General features: G+C 38.3%; 1 protein-coding gene across 2 annotated transcripts in view; it reads left to right on the top strand.

Annotated features, from left to right (window-relative positions):
• ARMH4 (armadillo like helical domain containing 4) overlaps window positions 1–16,131 on the top strand; it is a 92,661-nt gene that overhangs the window by 17,199 nt on the left and 59,331 nt on the right. For both annotated transcript variants that reach the window (XM_081156278.1, XM_081156277.1), the window contains exon 4: window positions 573–785. In XM_081156278.1, coding sequence (XP_081012404.1) covers window positions 573–785 — 213 coding nt within the window. The remainder of the gene's footprint in view (window positions 1–572; window positions 786–16,131) is intronic.

Below are 16,131 nucleotides of genomic sequence, written 5' to 3'. Positions count from 1 at the left end.
ATTTCAGAGAGAGGAAGGGAGAAGGAGAGAGAGATAGAAACATCACTGATTTGAGAGTCATTGATCTGCTGCCTCCTGCATGCCCCCTGCTGGGGATGGAGCCCACAACCTGGGCATGTGCCTTAACTGGGAAATGAACCTCGATCTCCTGGATCGTAGGTCGATGCTCAACCACTGAGCCATGCTGGCCAAGCTCTTTAACTTGATTTTTAAAAAGTAGTTTTTGGCATATCCTTTAATAAATTTTTATTAAATTTCTATCTCTGGTAATAAATTAAGTCTCTAATATTGTCAATAGGATAAATGGGAGATTAAAATTTAAAAGCAAAGTTTTGATTTGAGACAATATGTTTTCCTGCAAGATAAAGTGTTTGCCTTGAGTAGCTGGACTGATGCAACATGGGAAGGGAGAGCTGGTCAAAGTGTCATTAGTCACTTCTTGCTTATAAAGTAAAAACATGTGTATGTGTATGTGTATGTGTATGTGTATGTGTATGTGTATGTGTATGTGTATGTGTATGTGTATGTGTATGATCATCTTTGGGTCAAGTCCTGTCTCTTGTGTTTGGCAGACCTAATGGACACAGTAACAGGGCCAAGCGAGGAATTGTTCACACCAGTTTTGGGCTCTCCAGTGACACCCCCTGGAATAACGGAGGAGGCGCCCAGCATCTCCCCAGCGCTCTCCGATCCTGAGGCGTCCTCTGAGGCAGGAACCATTGTTCCATCTGTTGGCCATGTTAATACAGCTACCCCAAATGGCCTGGACCAACTCGAATCTGAAGGTATCTATGCTTTGAAGGGAATCTTTTCTAGGACTGATTGAATGAGTCACTGAGCAAATGTTGTTTTGAGAAAAGATTAAGGAGTGGATTTAATCTGCAATGTAGATCCGGAGTCAGTAAACTATGGCTCAGCCAGATCTGGCCTGCCATCTGTTTTTGTGTGGCCTGCAAGCTGAGAATGGTCTTTGCATTTTTAAATGATTGGGGGGGAAAATTCAAAAGAAGAGTAATATTTTGTGACATGGAAAAGTTGTATAAAATTCAAATTTCAGTATTCCTAAAGAAAACTGTATTGGAACACAGCCTCATGTGTTCATTTATGTAGTGTCTGTGGTGACTTCAGTGCCAGAGTAGCAGTTGAGTGGTTGGGACAGACTAAATGCCCACATAGCCTAAAGTATTTACAATAGGGCCCTTTACTGAAAAAACTTGCTGACACCTGGTCTAGATCAGTAGTTCTCAACTACATTTGACCATTATAATCATGTTGGGGGGTTTTAAAAAATCTCTAATGGCCTGACTCCTTCTGCCAGTCCTTCTGATTCAGTTGGTGTGCGATGAGATCTGGCATCAGCATTTTAAAAGAGTGCTTCAGATGAGTTCAATATGCAGTTGTATTGAGGATACTGGTTTACATGGAAAACTTGAGTTTCCCCACCTGATTTTCTTGGATGGAAGTTTTAGTGTGGATTGTATTTTCACAACACTGCTCTGGTTGCTCGGGTTGGGTCATTCTTTTATTCATAACATCTTTGGGTTAGGATATTTCACTATTTGGAGATAAACAGTCTCCTCGGATCTGTTAAGATCGAGAAATTCACGCCAAATTGTACTTCTAAGACACTGGGTTTGAGCATGAAAAAGATGCTTGGAGCATAGCTGCACAAACAGGAAGCCTGGAAATATGACGAAAAGCCATTTCATTAATCAGCATTTGGCAGGTGACTAGCTCCTGGTTGGAGGTGCAGAATATGCAGAGATTTGTAGTGCTGAGTTTCTTAAACTAACCTGGGAGACAGGTAAGCTTTAGAACACTAAATTAGCCATGTGTTCGATGCAGTGAAGACATAGGATGTGCTGTTTATTATTTTGTATTTCATCTACAGCAGGGAAGGTGGTCCAGCCAGGTTTGCAGCAGACTCTGTTGCAGACATTCAGGGTTGCACTGTAGTTTCCCGACAGAGAAACATGACATTTTAGGAGCAGTGTGGAGAATTCCACAGGAGAATGCTGCTTTAAGAAATGGATCAAAGCGAGCTCAGAGGCTAACAGCTCTTGCACTTCCCATTAAGATAAAAATCTTATGACTTTGAGTTCGGTCTCCCATTAACTGTCTGCTCTCAATGCCATCTGGAAAAAGCAGTTTCCCTCAAATTAACCTGAATTAGAGATGACAGCTTTACCCAGCAGGGCTCATTAAATCAGAGAAGAAAAATTATACTTGTGAATAATCCATACTTGAGAAACTGCGATAACTTTCTAAATTTAGTAGATGATGGCAGTTATATTGAAATGTGTGAGAATTTTCTTAACTTGTCTAAGGTATCCTGGAGTTTTAGTTTTTCTACACAATTCAATTTCAACTTCTTTTTGTGAATATATTTTGTCAGTTTTTGATCTCAATTATGATCCTTGTCAAGGCTTACTAGTGACATTCTTGGTTTGAAAATACTCTTTCTGCTGGGTTGTTGGGTTTAAGATTTTGAATGAGCACATCTTTTTTCCTGAATACCAGGCAGTACAATTTGTGTTTCATTAGAATACATTAATACTTGCACAATTAGTTTTATGCTGGTGCATCTAATCCTCTGAAAGCTGAAGTGACTACACTTATTTGAACTCATAAACCTACTAGATTCCTGGATGCATGGGAGGCCTCCATTTTCTATGCGCGTTTTTTCATCTTGCCCAGGAATATAAGTAAAATAATTTTTGGACATGATCTCTGTATAGGTTGATAACCTTTTTTTTGTTGAATATTAATGTCTTTCTCTGTTCCAAAATGGTAAAGTGAAATTTCTAATTATTATGAAAACTTACTTGGAGTTTTTTCATTTGGGTTAACTGTCTGGTATAAGTATAAAAATATTTTAATACTTATGTCAAATGGACTAGGACTTTCAATATTTCTTACTCAAAGAAGTTCTGCTTTCTGTATTTTAGAAATCCAGCTGAGGATATCTATTTACTCTACATAAATCAAACTTAGTTTAGCCTTTCCTGTATTTCCACAGAAGATGTAAAATCATCTGTGCTGTAAAATTGTAACAATAATTCTGTGAGGTGTAAGGTTATTACTTCAATAATTTAATAATCATAAAAATATTTATTGTACGTCTTTTTATACCAGGTACTAGGTTTCTAAGAACATGTGGGAGGCAAGAGTACAAAGGCAGAGATTGCTGAGATATTGTGATTAGGGTTTTGGTAATCCTTCCTTAAACCCCCAGCACTTCCTCCCTTAATGGTTGGAAATCGATACTCAGGCCTTCTAGCTAGTGCAAAATGAGACCACGTGGTGCTCGCCATGGTGCTGGGACTTGGGAACACAGTGGATTTGCTTGGACTGTCCAAGACGACTCTGGATTAGCTTATTGCTCTTCTGCAAGAGAAGAAATACTAGGGTCCCTGGTCTGGAAACGGTGAATTCTTGATCTGACTGGTCCTAATTTAATATCTTTTTGAGTCTCAGGGCTGTGTAACTCAGTGCCATTACCGGAAACAATTCCCATTTCTTCATTTGTTTCAAAAGGCCCATTTATTATAGGCTTTATGGAACAAACTCATAGTAATTGACTTGCTGGAGAATTACTTTTAAAAAATATATAATGTATGTTATATGTAAAAATACAGCATATAACCTTTTTTTTAATACATAAAGAGGTTTTTAATTCTCAGTCTCCAACAGAAAAGTCACATTTAATGATTTTTTAATATCTTGATTTTAAAATCATAAGACCAGATATATCATTTAACTTCAGTTTTTTCTTTTCTGACAGTCTTTTCCTTGTTTTTTTCCAGGGCCATTTGACTGTCCTTATATTTAGGTTTTAAAAAATTGCATTTTTGACAACTTTTACCAGTCAGGCAATACACAGAGGACAGAAAGCTGTGATTCTGTCATTTGTTGTTTAATCTAGCTTAGTGACATCCCTTTTTCTGCCTTCCGGTGTGTGCATGTATGTGCATCTGTGTGTGTATGCATGCACGCATGTGCATGTATGTTTGAATGTTTAATTTCATGGATATTTGCTGCAGCCCTCCTAGAGTATTTCCAATATACGTATATTTACATCACCTCTTAATTTCCTTTGCTGCAGAGATAGTGGTGTTATCTTTCCTTTCTTATCTATAATTCTCAATTCTGTCTTTGTCCTAGGGATTGTCTCTACTGATAAAATAAGAATTTCAGGAAAAATCCATGTTTGAAAAGTATGCCTTCATTCAGATAACCACATGATATTTTTGGCTTCGTGGTGGCCTTGTAGTTGGTATTGAAGTCAAGATGTTTTGTCTCTTTCTTGTATTGGTCAATTAGATATGAACTGGGAAATGGTTTCTTTAAATGGCATTATGGAGAAGTCTCAGAGATTTTTTTTAATAGCTCCACTGAGGATACTTAAGAACTCATGTAATTTTTATGAGAGAAATGTTTGCTTTTCACCTGCACTTTAATTCAAAAAATCAATTTTGGGGTTTTCCCAGTACTCATTTTCAGAAAGTATTTTAAAAATTATTTTCTCAATTCTCATGTAACTTTTCAATTCAGAAGGCAGCTAGAATGAATGAATGAAAAAGAGCATTCAGAATCTCATCTCGAGGCCATATGTATGAAACCAAGTTTATGTGCTTGACCTCTGGGTGCTGCTATGGGGAATCTGCTATTGAAGATCACTTCGAGTGTGGTGAACTTGAACTATCGCTGCTACGTGTGACACTGTAGTATGAGGTTCACTCTAATTATGTTAAGAAAGGGCACAAGTTTTGGCCTTTGTTCTTGGAAATGCTTTGGATTAAATTTTGTCTCAATAGCAGAGCCACTAAAATGACATACAAGTAGGGAAGATGTGGAAAGGCGTACTCAATTTAATGGGATATGCCCTTTGGTTGATTTTAGTAATTAAACACAGGCTTCCCTTGCCCTCCACCCCCACCAACTGTTATGGTGAAAACAATGGGAATTTAATAAAAATGAATACATTTATAACTCTATTAACATGAAACATCTAATAGTATTACAAATATGTTAGTTTTCATCTTTGCATCACTTTCAAGTATTACGTGACAGATTATGAAACCCAGAATTGCTGGTGGTTTCAGTTATTGATCGCCTTTTGTGGTTAAGTCACTTCATGGTTTCATCCTGAAATCATCATAGTTTCTCTGGCATCTGTGATAGATCTGTGTTCTTGTACCCATATGCTCTGTAAGAATGTATAGCAAGTTACTTAACACTCAGAATGGTCATTGCATGTTTGCTCACATAGCCAGTGGTACTGTAAAGATATTTACAGTCACTATTGTGGTATACTACTGTAAAGCTTTGCTTATAAATTTTTCTGTTGAAGAAAGATAACTTGAAATCACTCTAAGTTCTCTGGTATGCTTCCTTATCATAAGGAATTCATTTATTGGTATAATCACCATAAGTAAACATGGTTCTAGAGTTGACTCTTCCCATCTTTTTTATTTTTCTTTTTGCACCTTTGTTGCCCGACACCAGAAAGTTAGCACTGTTTAGTAAGCTTGCCCTTAGACACTCATGGAATTTTGCATAATGATGACAAAAGGATTTAACTTTGTATATACTTGGCAGTTTTATTTATTCATTCATTTATGTGTGCATTTTATAATTATTTGGTGGTTTAGATAATACAGAGAAGAAATGGAAGTAGATCTTGCTTTTTAGGGAGCATAAGTTTTAGTAGAAGTAGGACAGATACATAAATAACAGAAATGCAAAGTAGAAATTAGAAAAATATAACAGCCCGGCCGGGCATGGCTCAGCGGTTGAACATCAACCTAGGATCCAGACAATCGGGGGCGTGCAGAAGGCAGCCGATCAATGACTCTCTCATCAGTGATGTTTCTATCTCTCTCTCCCTCTCCTTTCCTTTCTCTGAAATCAATAAAGATATATTTTTTAAAAAAGAAAAAATATATATAACAGAAAAAAATTACAGGAAAAGGGCTTATAGACTTACAAGAGAGAGCTTAGCCCCAGCTTAGAGAAACAAGGAATTGTTTATGCTAGTGAGTTTTGTGTTCGTTTGTGTTGTGTTTATGTGTATAGATTTGTATATATATGTATATTCGTTGTTCTATTGATAATAAGATAAATGGTGACAGATCCAAAAATATGGAAAGCATTCAAAACACTAGCAATCAATTATTTTATACACATGTAATCAAGTAGGCTTTTCTTATTTAGCTTATTGGTTAGATGAATTATTTCTTAAGAATAGTTTTTAATAACCGAAGTGACTGCTTTTCAATGTAGCAGAGGCAACCAGGTACCTAGCCTTGGGCTAGCAAATACTTCAGTTATAGGAAACCACCATGTCTGTCTTGATGGGGATGTTCAGAACCCCAGGCAAAAAGATTGATTCTGAGTGATTCCTCTGGGCTCACGCCCCACGGTTAAGAATCCCTGTGAGCATGAGTCCAAGCAGGGCTTTCCACGTGTGGTGGGTTTTAGGCAGTTGTTGAAGCAAACATGTAGCTTGCAACTGCATCATGGGCTGTGGAGATCTCAAAGATATTTTAGATGTTTGTAGAAAATTGAGGCTTTTTCTAAAGACATGGTTTTTTTCAATATGAGGATAGACATAACTCTCCCTTTACTGGTGTAAACATGAGAATTGTATTGCATCAGAGTCTAAATAATTACAAACCTTAACAATGTATGAAATAATGTAGGATACTATCAACTGCAGTTTCTCAGGCTGTATTCATAACCATGAGGTTGTTTTGGCATCAGACTACATCTTAACATGTAAATACATACATATCCCCAAAGGAAAAGATTGGAAGGAAAACATAATGCATCAATTTGAATGACCTTACAAGATTTTTAAAATGTTTACACTTGGAGACATTGAATTTATCCTGAAAGATTTACACTGATTCTGTTTGCATTTATCAGTGCCTTTTCTTCTTCAGCCATTCTACCCCCTTCTACATTGTTCGATACATACAAACAGAATATTCTAGAGAAATTTCTTTTATAAAAACAGTATCAAGAACTTCCAAGGTTTTAGTGTGAGAAGGAGATTCTCCAGGGAGGCAGAGGGCCTGGCCCTGCTCCCTCTGGATTTTCTCAAGGTACCTGCTTCCCATGCTCTCTGAGTTCTATTTCCTATTAAAACTGTAGCTCAAGCATAGATGAAAACGCTTTCACTTATTTCAGCTGAAATTAGTAGACAATTAAAATCTATTTGGCTCAAGCCTAAGGGAACAGAAAGCAATAAAATCAAGAAAATAAAAGAAACAGAAAATGAATTACGCTCAAAAGGTACACATCCCTGTGTGATCTTACCTTAGCTAACAAGGTCCCAGGGCGCTCGTCCCTGACCCATTCCATGCTCTGTCTGAGAAAGTTTTTATATTCTATACCCAAAGCACTGGAACAATTTTTTCAGGCACCTTGCTGGGCTTTCTGGCTTCTCAGTGCTTGGATTGTTTCCAGTACAGAGGGTAACTTATTTTCTCTCCCCCATCCCTGCCTCCACATAGAAGAGCCAAGATCAAGATGTAAATTTCCTCCTGGGTCCATCTCCGAGTAGGACACCTCCATCCCCACATGCATATGTCTGTCCTGATTTCCCTGTTGAAGACACGCCTTCAACCCCTGGCAGTTGACAGCCAGAGACTTCATGATTGACACCATGTACATGGCACCTTTCAGAGGAAATCCCATTTCTGTTAAAAGGGAGGCATGATTCCTGTGTAGGCGGCACCACCCTGTCCTCACCATACAAGAGACACACCCGTGTGATAATCGGGTCATTCTGTCACAGTCTGTGGCAGATAATACTCATGGCCGTCCTACGCCATAAACAGGGCGATGAAGTTCAAGTTAAAAGCACGGGAAGGGGAAACGCCACCCAGCCCACATAGGTGAGGGGCATAGTGGAAAATAACCCTGATTCTGGTCTCAAATGGACGTAACTGGATTTGTCTTAGCTCCCTCATGAATAAGCACTGAGATCTTGATCAAATGGTGTGATTTCTTTAGACTTCGCCTTTTCCTTCTGTGTAATGGTGTGAGAATGAGATCTTGCATATAGTAAGTGCATGCATAACATGGGGGTAAATACATAATAAATGTGAATATCTCGCATCATTTACCAATTAAAATTATATATCACGTATCATGTATTAATTGTTGTTGTTTTTTAATTACCACTTGCCAACCTTTAATTCCTGGGTAAAAGCAAAAGGAAAAATGATTGGGTTTTTCATTTTCCAGAGGGAAAGGAATAAATAATAGTTGTCCTCTGAGGGCTGCTTTTTCTCCAAATGGTGATAGAGTTTAATTCTCACTTTCCACTCCTCCAGCCTCTGCTCGCTCCACTTTTTGTTTACATCCTCAAATTTCTTTTTCTTCTCTGCTTTTCGTTCTTCGTTAAACTGAGCAGTTTTTTCATTTTTCTCTGTGATGTATTTTGGCAGTGAATTACTCCTGGCTAAGATCGGCACATCTTCCCTGTTAAATTGTGGCTTTCATGTGCCTGTGGATGAGCGAAGGGCTCCTGCTCCAACTGTCCCCCCCCCCCTTCATTTGGCGGTTCGGGCAGGATTGCGGTGCTTAGAGGGCCGCAGGGTTAATTGTTCTAATGATGTATTCACACCCCCTCCCTGCATCCCTGGGCCGGGGGCTAGGTAGACCCCGTGAGCAAGCAGAGAGGAAGGTGCTTAGACAGCAGGGAGTGGTGAGCGTGATGCAATGCGAGCACCTCCCCCCCCTTCCAGACAGCTGCTCTTGGTGGAGTTGCCAGGAGGTGAGTGTGAGCTCAGTGATGCCAGGTCTCAGAATTTTTTCCAAGACAAGCTGAAAATTCTGATTTTTATGTGAAATATTCTGATTTTTTTAAAGTGCTAGGAATGAATTCAAGTGTTTGCCTGTCATTTGTTTTTATGAATATACACCCCCCAAATGGACCCATCTTCCTAGCCATTGACCATCAGTTTGTGCCCTTAACCGGATTTTCCAAAACCTCCTTAGGGGCAGAGTCAGATCTTTCTGCCTTGCTGTGTCCACAGTGGTCTGAAGGTACCCGGGCTTGGGTGAGTGATGATCCGTGATGGGGTGCATGGTTTTAGGACCACTGCCTCGTTTAATGGATGTGCTTCCTATTTGACTTGCCCTGTTTGCTGTTGCTAGTATATTAAACCCAGTGCTTATTTAGGGTGGGAACTTGAGCACTCTATGTGAATGAAGCAGTCGTTCCCAATCATATCCTGCTAGAAATTCAGTGGGAATTTACTTAGAGTGCTTGCATCCCGTTGTGGGTTGAACATTCTGTTATTTCTTTCCTGTTGGAATCCATACCAATCTCTTCACTCAGGCAGGTAAGGTGAGTCGATCGACTTAAGTGATTCTTTAAACCCACATTGGGAAGCCAGAGTGGGAGGGAGGGAAAGAAAGGACAGGCCTGAAGATGGAGACCCTTCTCTGGAAACATTATTGCAGTTAATCTGTACAAAGGTCATTTTTCCCTGTGGGGCCAGCCCCTCTCCCCAGTGTGACTAAAGCATGTAAGTAGATTTTCCTTAAAAAGTTGATGTGCTCATTTGAAGCATATATATAATATAAATTAAAAAAAATTATATTGGAGCCCCTAAAGGAATTACTCCCTGTTTTGAAGACGAAGATAAAATGCTGTTCAGTTTCTCTCTGTTCAATGAACTTATATTGAGGGCTTATTCTGTGCAAAGCACAGTGCTTGATCCTGGGAGGTGGGGCACGAAAAGAGTAAGACCGCAACTCTGGTTCCCAGGAGCTAAATGCACACAGGTGTGACACAAACACTCTTCCACACAGTAATATGTAAACCTCATTTTGGATTAGTTGAGTCGTGTTTTAAAGTTTGAAAGGGGAATCTACTTTCGTACATAGTTTTGAAAAGTTGATAATCAACTTAACTAACCTATAATTTATCTTTTGAGGGTGTGTGGATTTTTATATACAAGTTCTGTATATGTTTGCTTAAAGCAAATATTCCTTTAAGACTACTAAATTATTGAAGAGAAAGGTTTTATTCTGGGTGGTTCAGAATTTATAGGTACAATATTAGTATAGCTTTTATGTTTCTCTTTATAGCACCCTTGAGACATAGAATGGTATTGCTGTAGTCTTGCTTTCCGGAGGAAAATACATGAAAGGCTGTCATCTGAATCCAAAGTGAGTTGTTTAATGAACAGGAGTTAGACTCTGAAACTTATAATTATTGCTCTAGGGCTGAATCCATTAAGAACTGAATTTGATTTGGGGTAGGATTTATAGGAGATATTGGAGAATACCAATTATATGGCGTCAAGTCTGTAATGGGATTCTGTCCTGACCAATGTGAGGGTCGTGTGTACACTGATCTTGTTCACTTGCTAACCAGATATGGGAGATGATGCTATCAAGAGCAGAATCCTCTAATTTAAAGGAAGCAATACTGAACAAAATGAGAATATATTTAACCATCTATCTGAAATGTGGGTTGAATCTAAAACATTTTGCAACTGGTGTTTGAAGTGAACATATTATCTTGTCTCAAGCTTTCTTATTTTCTCATGCATGTACCTTGTAATTATTGTTAAGGTTAGAATAAAGGACATTTCTAATTATTATATTTCCTATTATAGAGCTCATGGGAAGTTTAAACTTTAGTAAGAACTTTTCATGAAACGTGTGCATTAATATAGGAGGTTTTTAAAAAATCACTGTGAGGAGGCATTTAAAAAAGAGAACTGAATAAATTAACGGAAATGTTTAAAGCAGAATATTTAATGAACAGTAACATTTTAGATTTTATCTAATTTTAAAATGCAGCCCAGATTACAGATGCTCTTATGAGTTTGAAATTAGAGAATTTGAAAGTGGAGTTTGAAAAGCCAACAAGAGCTCTTACTCAGCTTGTTGGATGCACTTCAAATGCAGATAATATGGATGCTTCTGAAAGCACATTATTTGGATTTCGGCTTCTGAAGGAGACGGATGGAACCCACCGTAGCAAAATCACCAGATCTTGGGTAATACATATGCTTTAATGCACAAATGAGATGGCACGTAGTCAGAAAAATCTCCAAGAATTGTACTTTTTAGCTCAATCCATCTCAAAAATGATCCATCGGAAGGAGTGAGCTATAAGGAGTAACAACCTGGAAATGTAAAGGTGCTCGAGGAGAAATGGTAATATCAGGAGTCCACATTTGGGCGAGTGGTAAGAGGGACCTGGATTGAAGTTCCCACATTAAGCCTGTGTCTTTAAAAGGGGAATAAAGGAGTTCCAGGTTTGTGTCACAACTTGACTCCCTATAGAAGTAAATGTAAAAATTCTTTGGAAAAATATCATGCCCAATTGAGATCCATGGGTTTCCCACAGATTAAAACCAAGCAAATACAGTATAAGCTTGTAATAAAATATCAACAAACAAGGAAACAAGCAGCCACGACTGAGAGTCAGCAGAGAAGGCAAACAATTGATTGACCTACTCCCTACCTAGGACCTTAGATACTAAAGCTATCAGAATAGAATGTAAAAGAGTCTTGTATAAAAGGTTTAAAGGAATAAAAGATGAAATCACAAAATGATCAAGTAATAAGAGGCTAACAAAAATAATCCAGCAGATTTTTAAAAAGAACCAAATAAAACCTAAAAATATAATCATTGGGGGATAAAAACCTCAATAATTAAATGGTTAAATATACAATAAGAGAGTGAGTGACCTGGAAGGTCAATTTGAAGACATTATAGAGAGTGCAGCGCAAAGAGACAAGTGAGGCAACATGAAAAAAAAAAGAAAAAGTAGGACAAATAAAGGAACAAATTTGTATACCAGTAGTGACAGTAGATACAAGGGGACTAAATATGATGCTGGCTGGGGGCGTTTTGTAGATGCCTTTGTCTGCTTGAGGAAGTTTTCTCCTTTCCCTAATTTGCTAGAACTTTTTTTAAAAATTTGATTTTTTGGTCCTAAATGGATACTGGATTTTTTCAAATGCTTTTATTGAATCTATTTTCTGCACCTATTGAGATGATGATATGGTTTTTCTGTTAATATGGTCAATTGCACTGTTTGATTTTCAAATGCTAAAACAGATTTGTGTTTCTGGGATAATCCCAGTTGGTCATGATGCATTATATTTTTTATGTATTGAATTTGGTTTGCTAAAATTTTCAAACAAAATAAAATTTAAGACAAAATTCAGTAATGGACATATATAAAATACTGTACCCAACCATTTGAGAGTACACATTATTTTCAAGCACACATTAAACGTTTGTAAAAACTGACTTCGTACTAGTCCATAAAGCAATCTCAATAAATTTCAAAGAATTGGTACATGCAGACCACATTCCCTGATGGCTGTTTTATTCAGTTAGAAATTAAAAATAAAAAAGATAAATTGTTCCATACCTTTAAAAATTAAAAAAGCACACTTCTAAATAACTCATGGATTTAAAAAATCATAATAGAAAATAAAATTAATTAGAACTGAGTCATAGTGAACTATTATATCACAAGTTGTAAGACGAAGGTAAAGGGATACTTAAAGGGAGATATTTAGCCTTTAAAGTTTTTATTAGAAAAGAGTAAAGCCTGAAAATTAATGAGCTAAACAGCCTCCACCGTAAGCTGTAAAAACAAAAGAGCCCCAAAGGAAGTATAAGGAATGATGTAATAAAAATAAGATTTTATTTTTTCCATTTTATTAATTCATAACAAATTTACTAACTTTTTGTAAAATTTGTATGGAAGAGCAAATAGCCAGTGCACTGCTAAAGAAGAATACATTGGAGGAGGGAGCACTTGCCCTACCTGATAGTAAGACTTCTAGAGCTCTCACTATTTCTGTACATATTCAGACAGTGTGGTCATGGACAGGGGTAATGACAAAGACCAGTGGACAGAATAGAGAGCATTGAAACAGACAGCTCCTCTAGGTGTCCTGGATAACGACCGGGGTGGCACTGCAGAGCAGAGGGAAAAGCATTTTTTTCCATACTAGTCTGGGACAATTGGTTGTCCATATGGAAAAAAAAAATCAGATTGAATGTAACATGATACACAAAAAATCAATTCCATCTGGCTTAAGAACAGATGTGAAAGGTGAAACTTAAAAATTGGAGAAAAAATATAAAATATCTTTCTGAACTAATAATACAGAAGGATTTTAAAAAATTTCTGACACAAAAATCGCTAACCATAAAAGAAAATATTGATAAATTCAGCTCTATTCAAACTAAAAACTAAAAAGATATGAGAAAGGTAGTGAAAGTACCACTTCTAAAACTAGAAGAGATACTTGTAATACATATAACTCATAAAAGATAAGTGTCTAGAATAGAAAGAACTCCAAAAAATCTAGACTAGAAAGAGCTCTAAAAGAATCAATAGGAAATGACACAACCCAGAAGGGAACAAACATATGGGTAGGTGTTTTCCTGAGATACACGAACATATGATTAAGATACACAACCTTAGAAGTAATTAGAGAAATGCAAATTACATCTACTGTGACATTTTATACACACTGGATTAAAAAAATTAATGTTTGACAACAGCAATGGTTGGTGAGGATGTGGAGCTGCGGAAATTTATCTAGATGTTATTTAGGGCATTGACCACTTGCCCTAGCAGTTACGCTTTTAGGGATACACCCTGGAGAAACCCTTGAATAGATACATTAGAGATCATCTGTAAGAGCTCAGAGCAGCACTGTGCATAACATGAGAAGATTGGCAACAACTAGATCACCCAAATGTTTATTGACCTGAGGATAAATAAATAAATTCCGTTTGCATAATGGAATACCATACATCAGTGTGCAATAAACAGACCAGTGTTTTGTACAAGATGTGTGAGACTTAAAACCACAAACCCAAGTGAAAAAAAAGTCGCAGGAAATAATATCCAGTACTTTTTCTTATGGCATTAAGGGGAAGAAGTTGGGTAAGATGATAGAGGAATTTGCAAGTAGATGCAGCAGCATTAGTAACATTTCAATTCTTAAGTTAAATGGTGAATTCTCTGGGTTCATTTTAGTATTAAGCTTAATAACAAATACTGTATATCTTTCCTTTTGTACACATCTAATAGTACATGGTAAAAATGGAAAAGCACTTTTTTAGCTGGCAGGAGTATTAAAGATTTTAGAAATGTAATGAAAGCCTAAAAATCCTAAGTTGGCCTAACATTGCGGGCTGCTGAACTTTGTGGTCATTACTCAGAAGCTTCCAGGATTCCTCAACCCCTTGTGATCCCAGAGCGCCATCTGCTGGAGAATCTGTTCTCAAAACAGGTTTAATTTTTTTCTTTTCTGGCTTTTATGTTTTGTGCCCAATTTAACGTCCAAGCTAAAAAATATCTGGAAAATCAAAGCGGTGCCATTTCTAGTGCTTCAGTCACTGTTTATGTGTGGAAACGGTTTTGCTACGGTGGCTTTTGGTTATATCGGTATAGGGTAAACACATCGCAACAAATGCTTATTCTTTTAGGAACATGCCCCTGGGATGTGTCAGAGCCATTCCCTTGAGGGACAGTGGGAGAGAGACAAATGCATGCTCAGCCTCCACTCAGCGAAGCCACCCTGTCTCTTTTCATGCTATCCGGCCTCTTCTTCCTGTGCTCTAATTTATTTACCTTAGATTTAATTTGAAACTGTGTCAGGGAAAGAAAAGGGCCACTAAAAAGATGAAGCAGCTGAGGCGCACCCAAATTCAGTAACCTTTCAAAGTGACACAGCCATGGTAAGTGTGTGGCTCCGGCGTCTGCCTGTGTAACCTCTCTCTCTGATACCTCACCTCTCAGGACATTGCTCCAGTGGCCGCCTCCTCTCTCTCCTGCACCATCCGTGTCCCCTCTACCAGATCTTCCTCATTAACTTACAAGCAAATGCTAATATCTCCTATCTTAAGAACCTACCCTTGACCGCGTATCTCCCTTCAGCGCCCCCCTAGTGTCTCTCTCCTTTTCAAATTTCTTGTAAGAGCTGTATTTGCTGTGTCTACTAACTTTTTTTCCCTAATTTTCTTTTCAACCATTCCAGTCCTGATTTTGTCCCTACCATTTCACGGAAACTTTTGTCAAGGTCAGCAGTGACCTCCAAAATGGCAAAGGCAGAGGTGATGTCAAAGCCACACAGACATTCTCAGCACCTCAGAGGTGTTTTCTTCATTTGGCGTCCTTGACCCCACACTGGCCTTGGTTTTCCTCCCAGGGCAGCAGTCACTTCTCTGTCTCCTTTGCTGGATCTCCCTCTGCTGGCCAACTTCTAAATGTTCGGTAGTCCAGTGACCCCATTACTTTTTCTCTGTCAGCTTCTCTCTCTCCCAACACTCATTCTCTTGGTGATCTCAGCCAGTCTTAAGGCTTTAAATATTGTTTATTAATTGATGACTCTTAGATTTTTATTTCTAGCTTTGACCTTCCTTAGGCCTCCCACACCTCCACTTGAATGCTTGTAGGCATAGCCATCGCCCAATTATTGTCTAAAATGAAATTCTTGATTTTGCTCTTTATGCTTTGGTCCCCATTTTTGGTAAAGTGGGGGTCTTCCTCCCACATTCCACATTGTAATTATCGGCAGGGCTCCTTCTTCGAGTTACATCCCAGATCGGACCCCCTCTCCCCACATCTAGGACTGTACCCCAGTTCAGAGCACCATCCTCTATCCCCTGGATTTTGAAATAGCCTCCTGATGGGGCCCCCTTGCTTTGTCTCTTGCTCTGATATCCTGTTCTCTACACTGCAGCCAGAGTCATTCATTATAAATATATGTCAGGTATGGCCACTGCCTACCCCTGCCCCTCATTTCCTAGATTCTCTGTCCCTTCCAATCCCCCCACCCCCCAGCCCCGTCTTTGCCATTCTTTGAACACTACCAGCACACATCTGCCTCACGCTTTTGCCCTTGCTCTTCCCTCTGTTTCCCACTGCTGGGAATGCTCTTTCTAAATTACCCTAAATTAAACAGGAGAATTCATTATTTTGGTATGATTTCTGTTCGAACTTTCCCTTATCAGAAAAGCTTTCCTCCATCTCCCCATCCAGACCAGAGCACCTGGCACCTTCTGTCTTTGCGAGTTTTAATCAGGGTGGAACTTGTATCAGATACCTGTCTGTTTGC

This window comes from Miniopterus schreibersii (genome assembly GCF_964146895.1).
Source record: "Miniopterus schreibersii genome assembly, chromosome: 1".
In the NCBI taxonomy this organism is placed as follows: domain Eukaryota; kingdom Metazoa; phylum Chordata; class Mammalia; order Chiroptera; family Miniopteridae; genus Miniopterus; species Miniopterus schreibersii.
The sequence above is the reverse complement of the archived record's forward strand: the minus strand, read 5'-3'. Positions and strand labels throughout refer to the sequence as shown.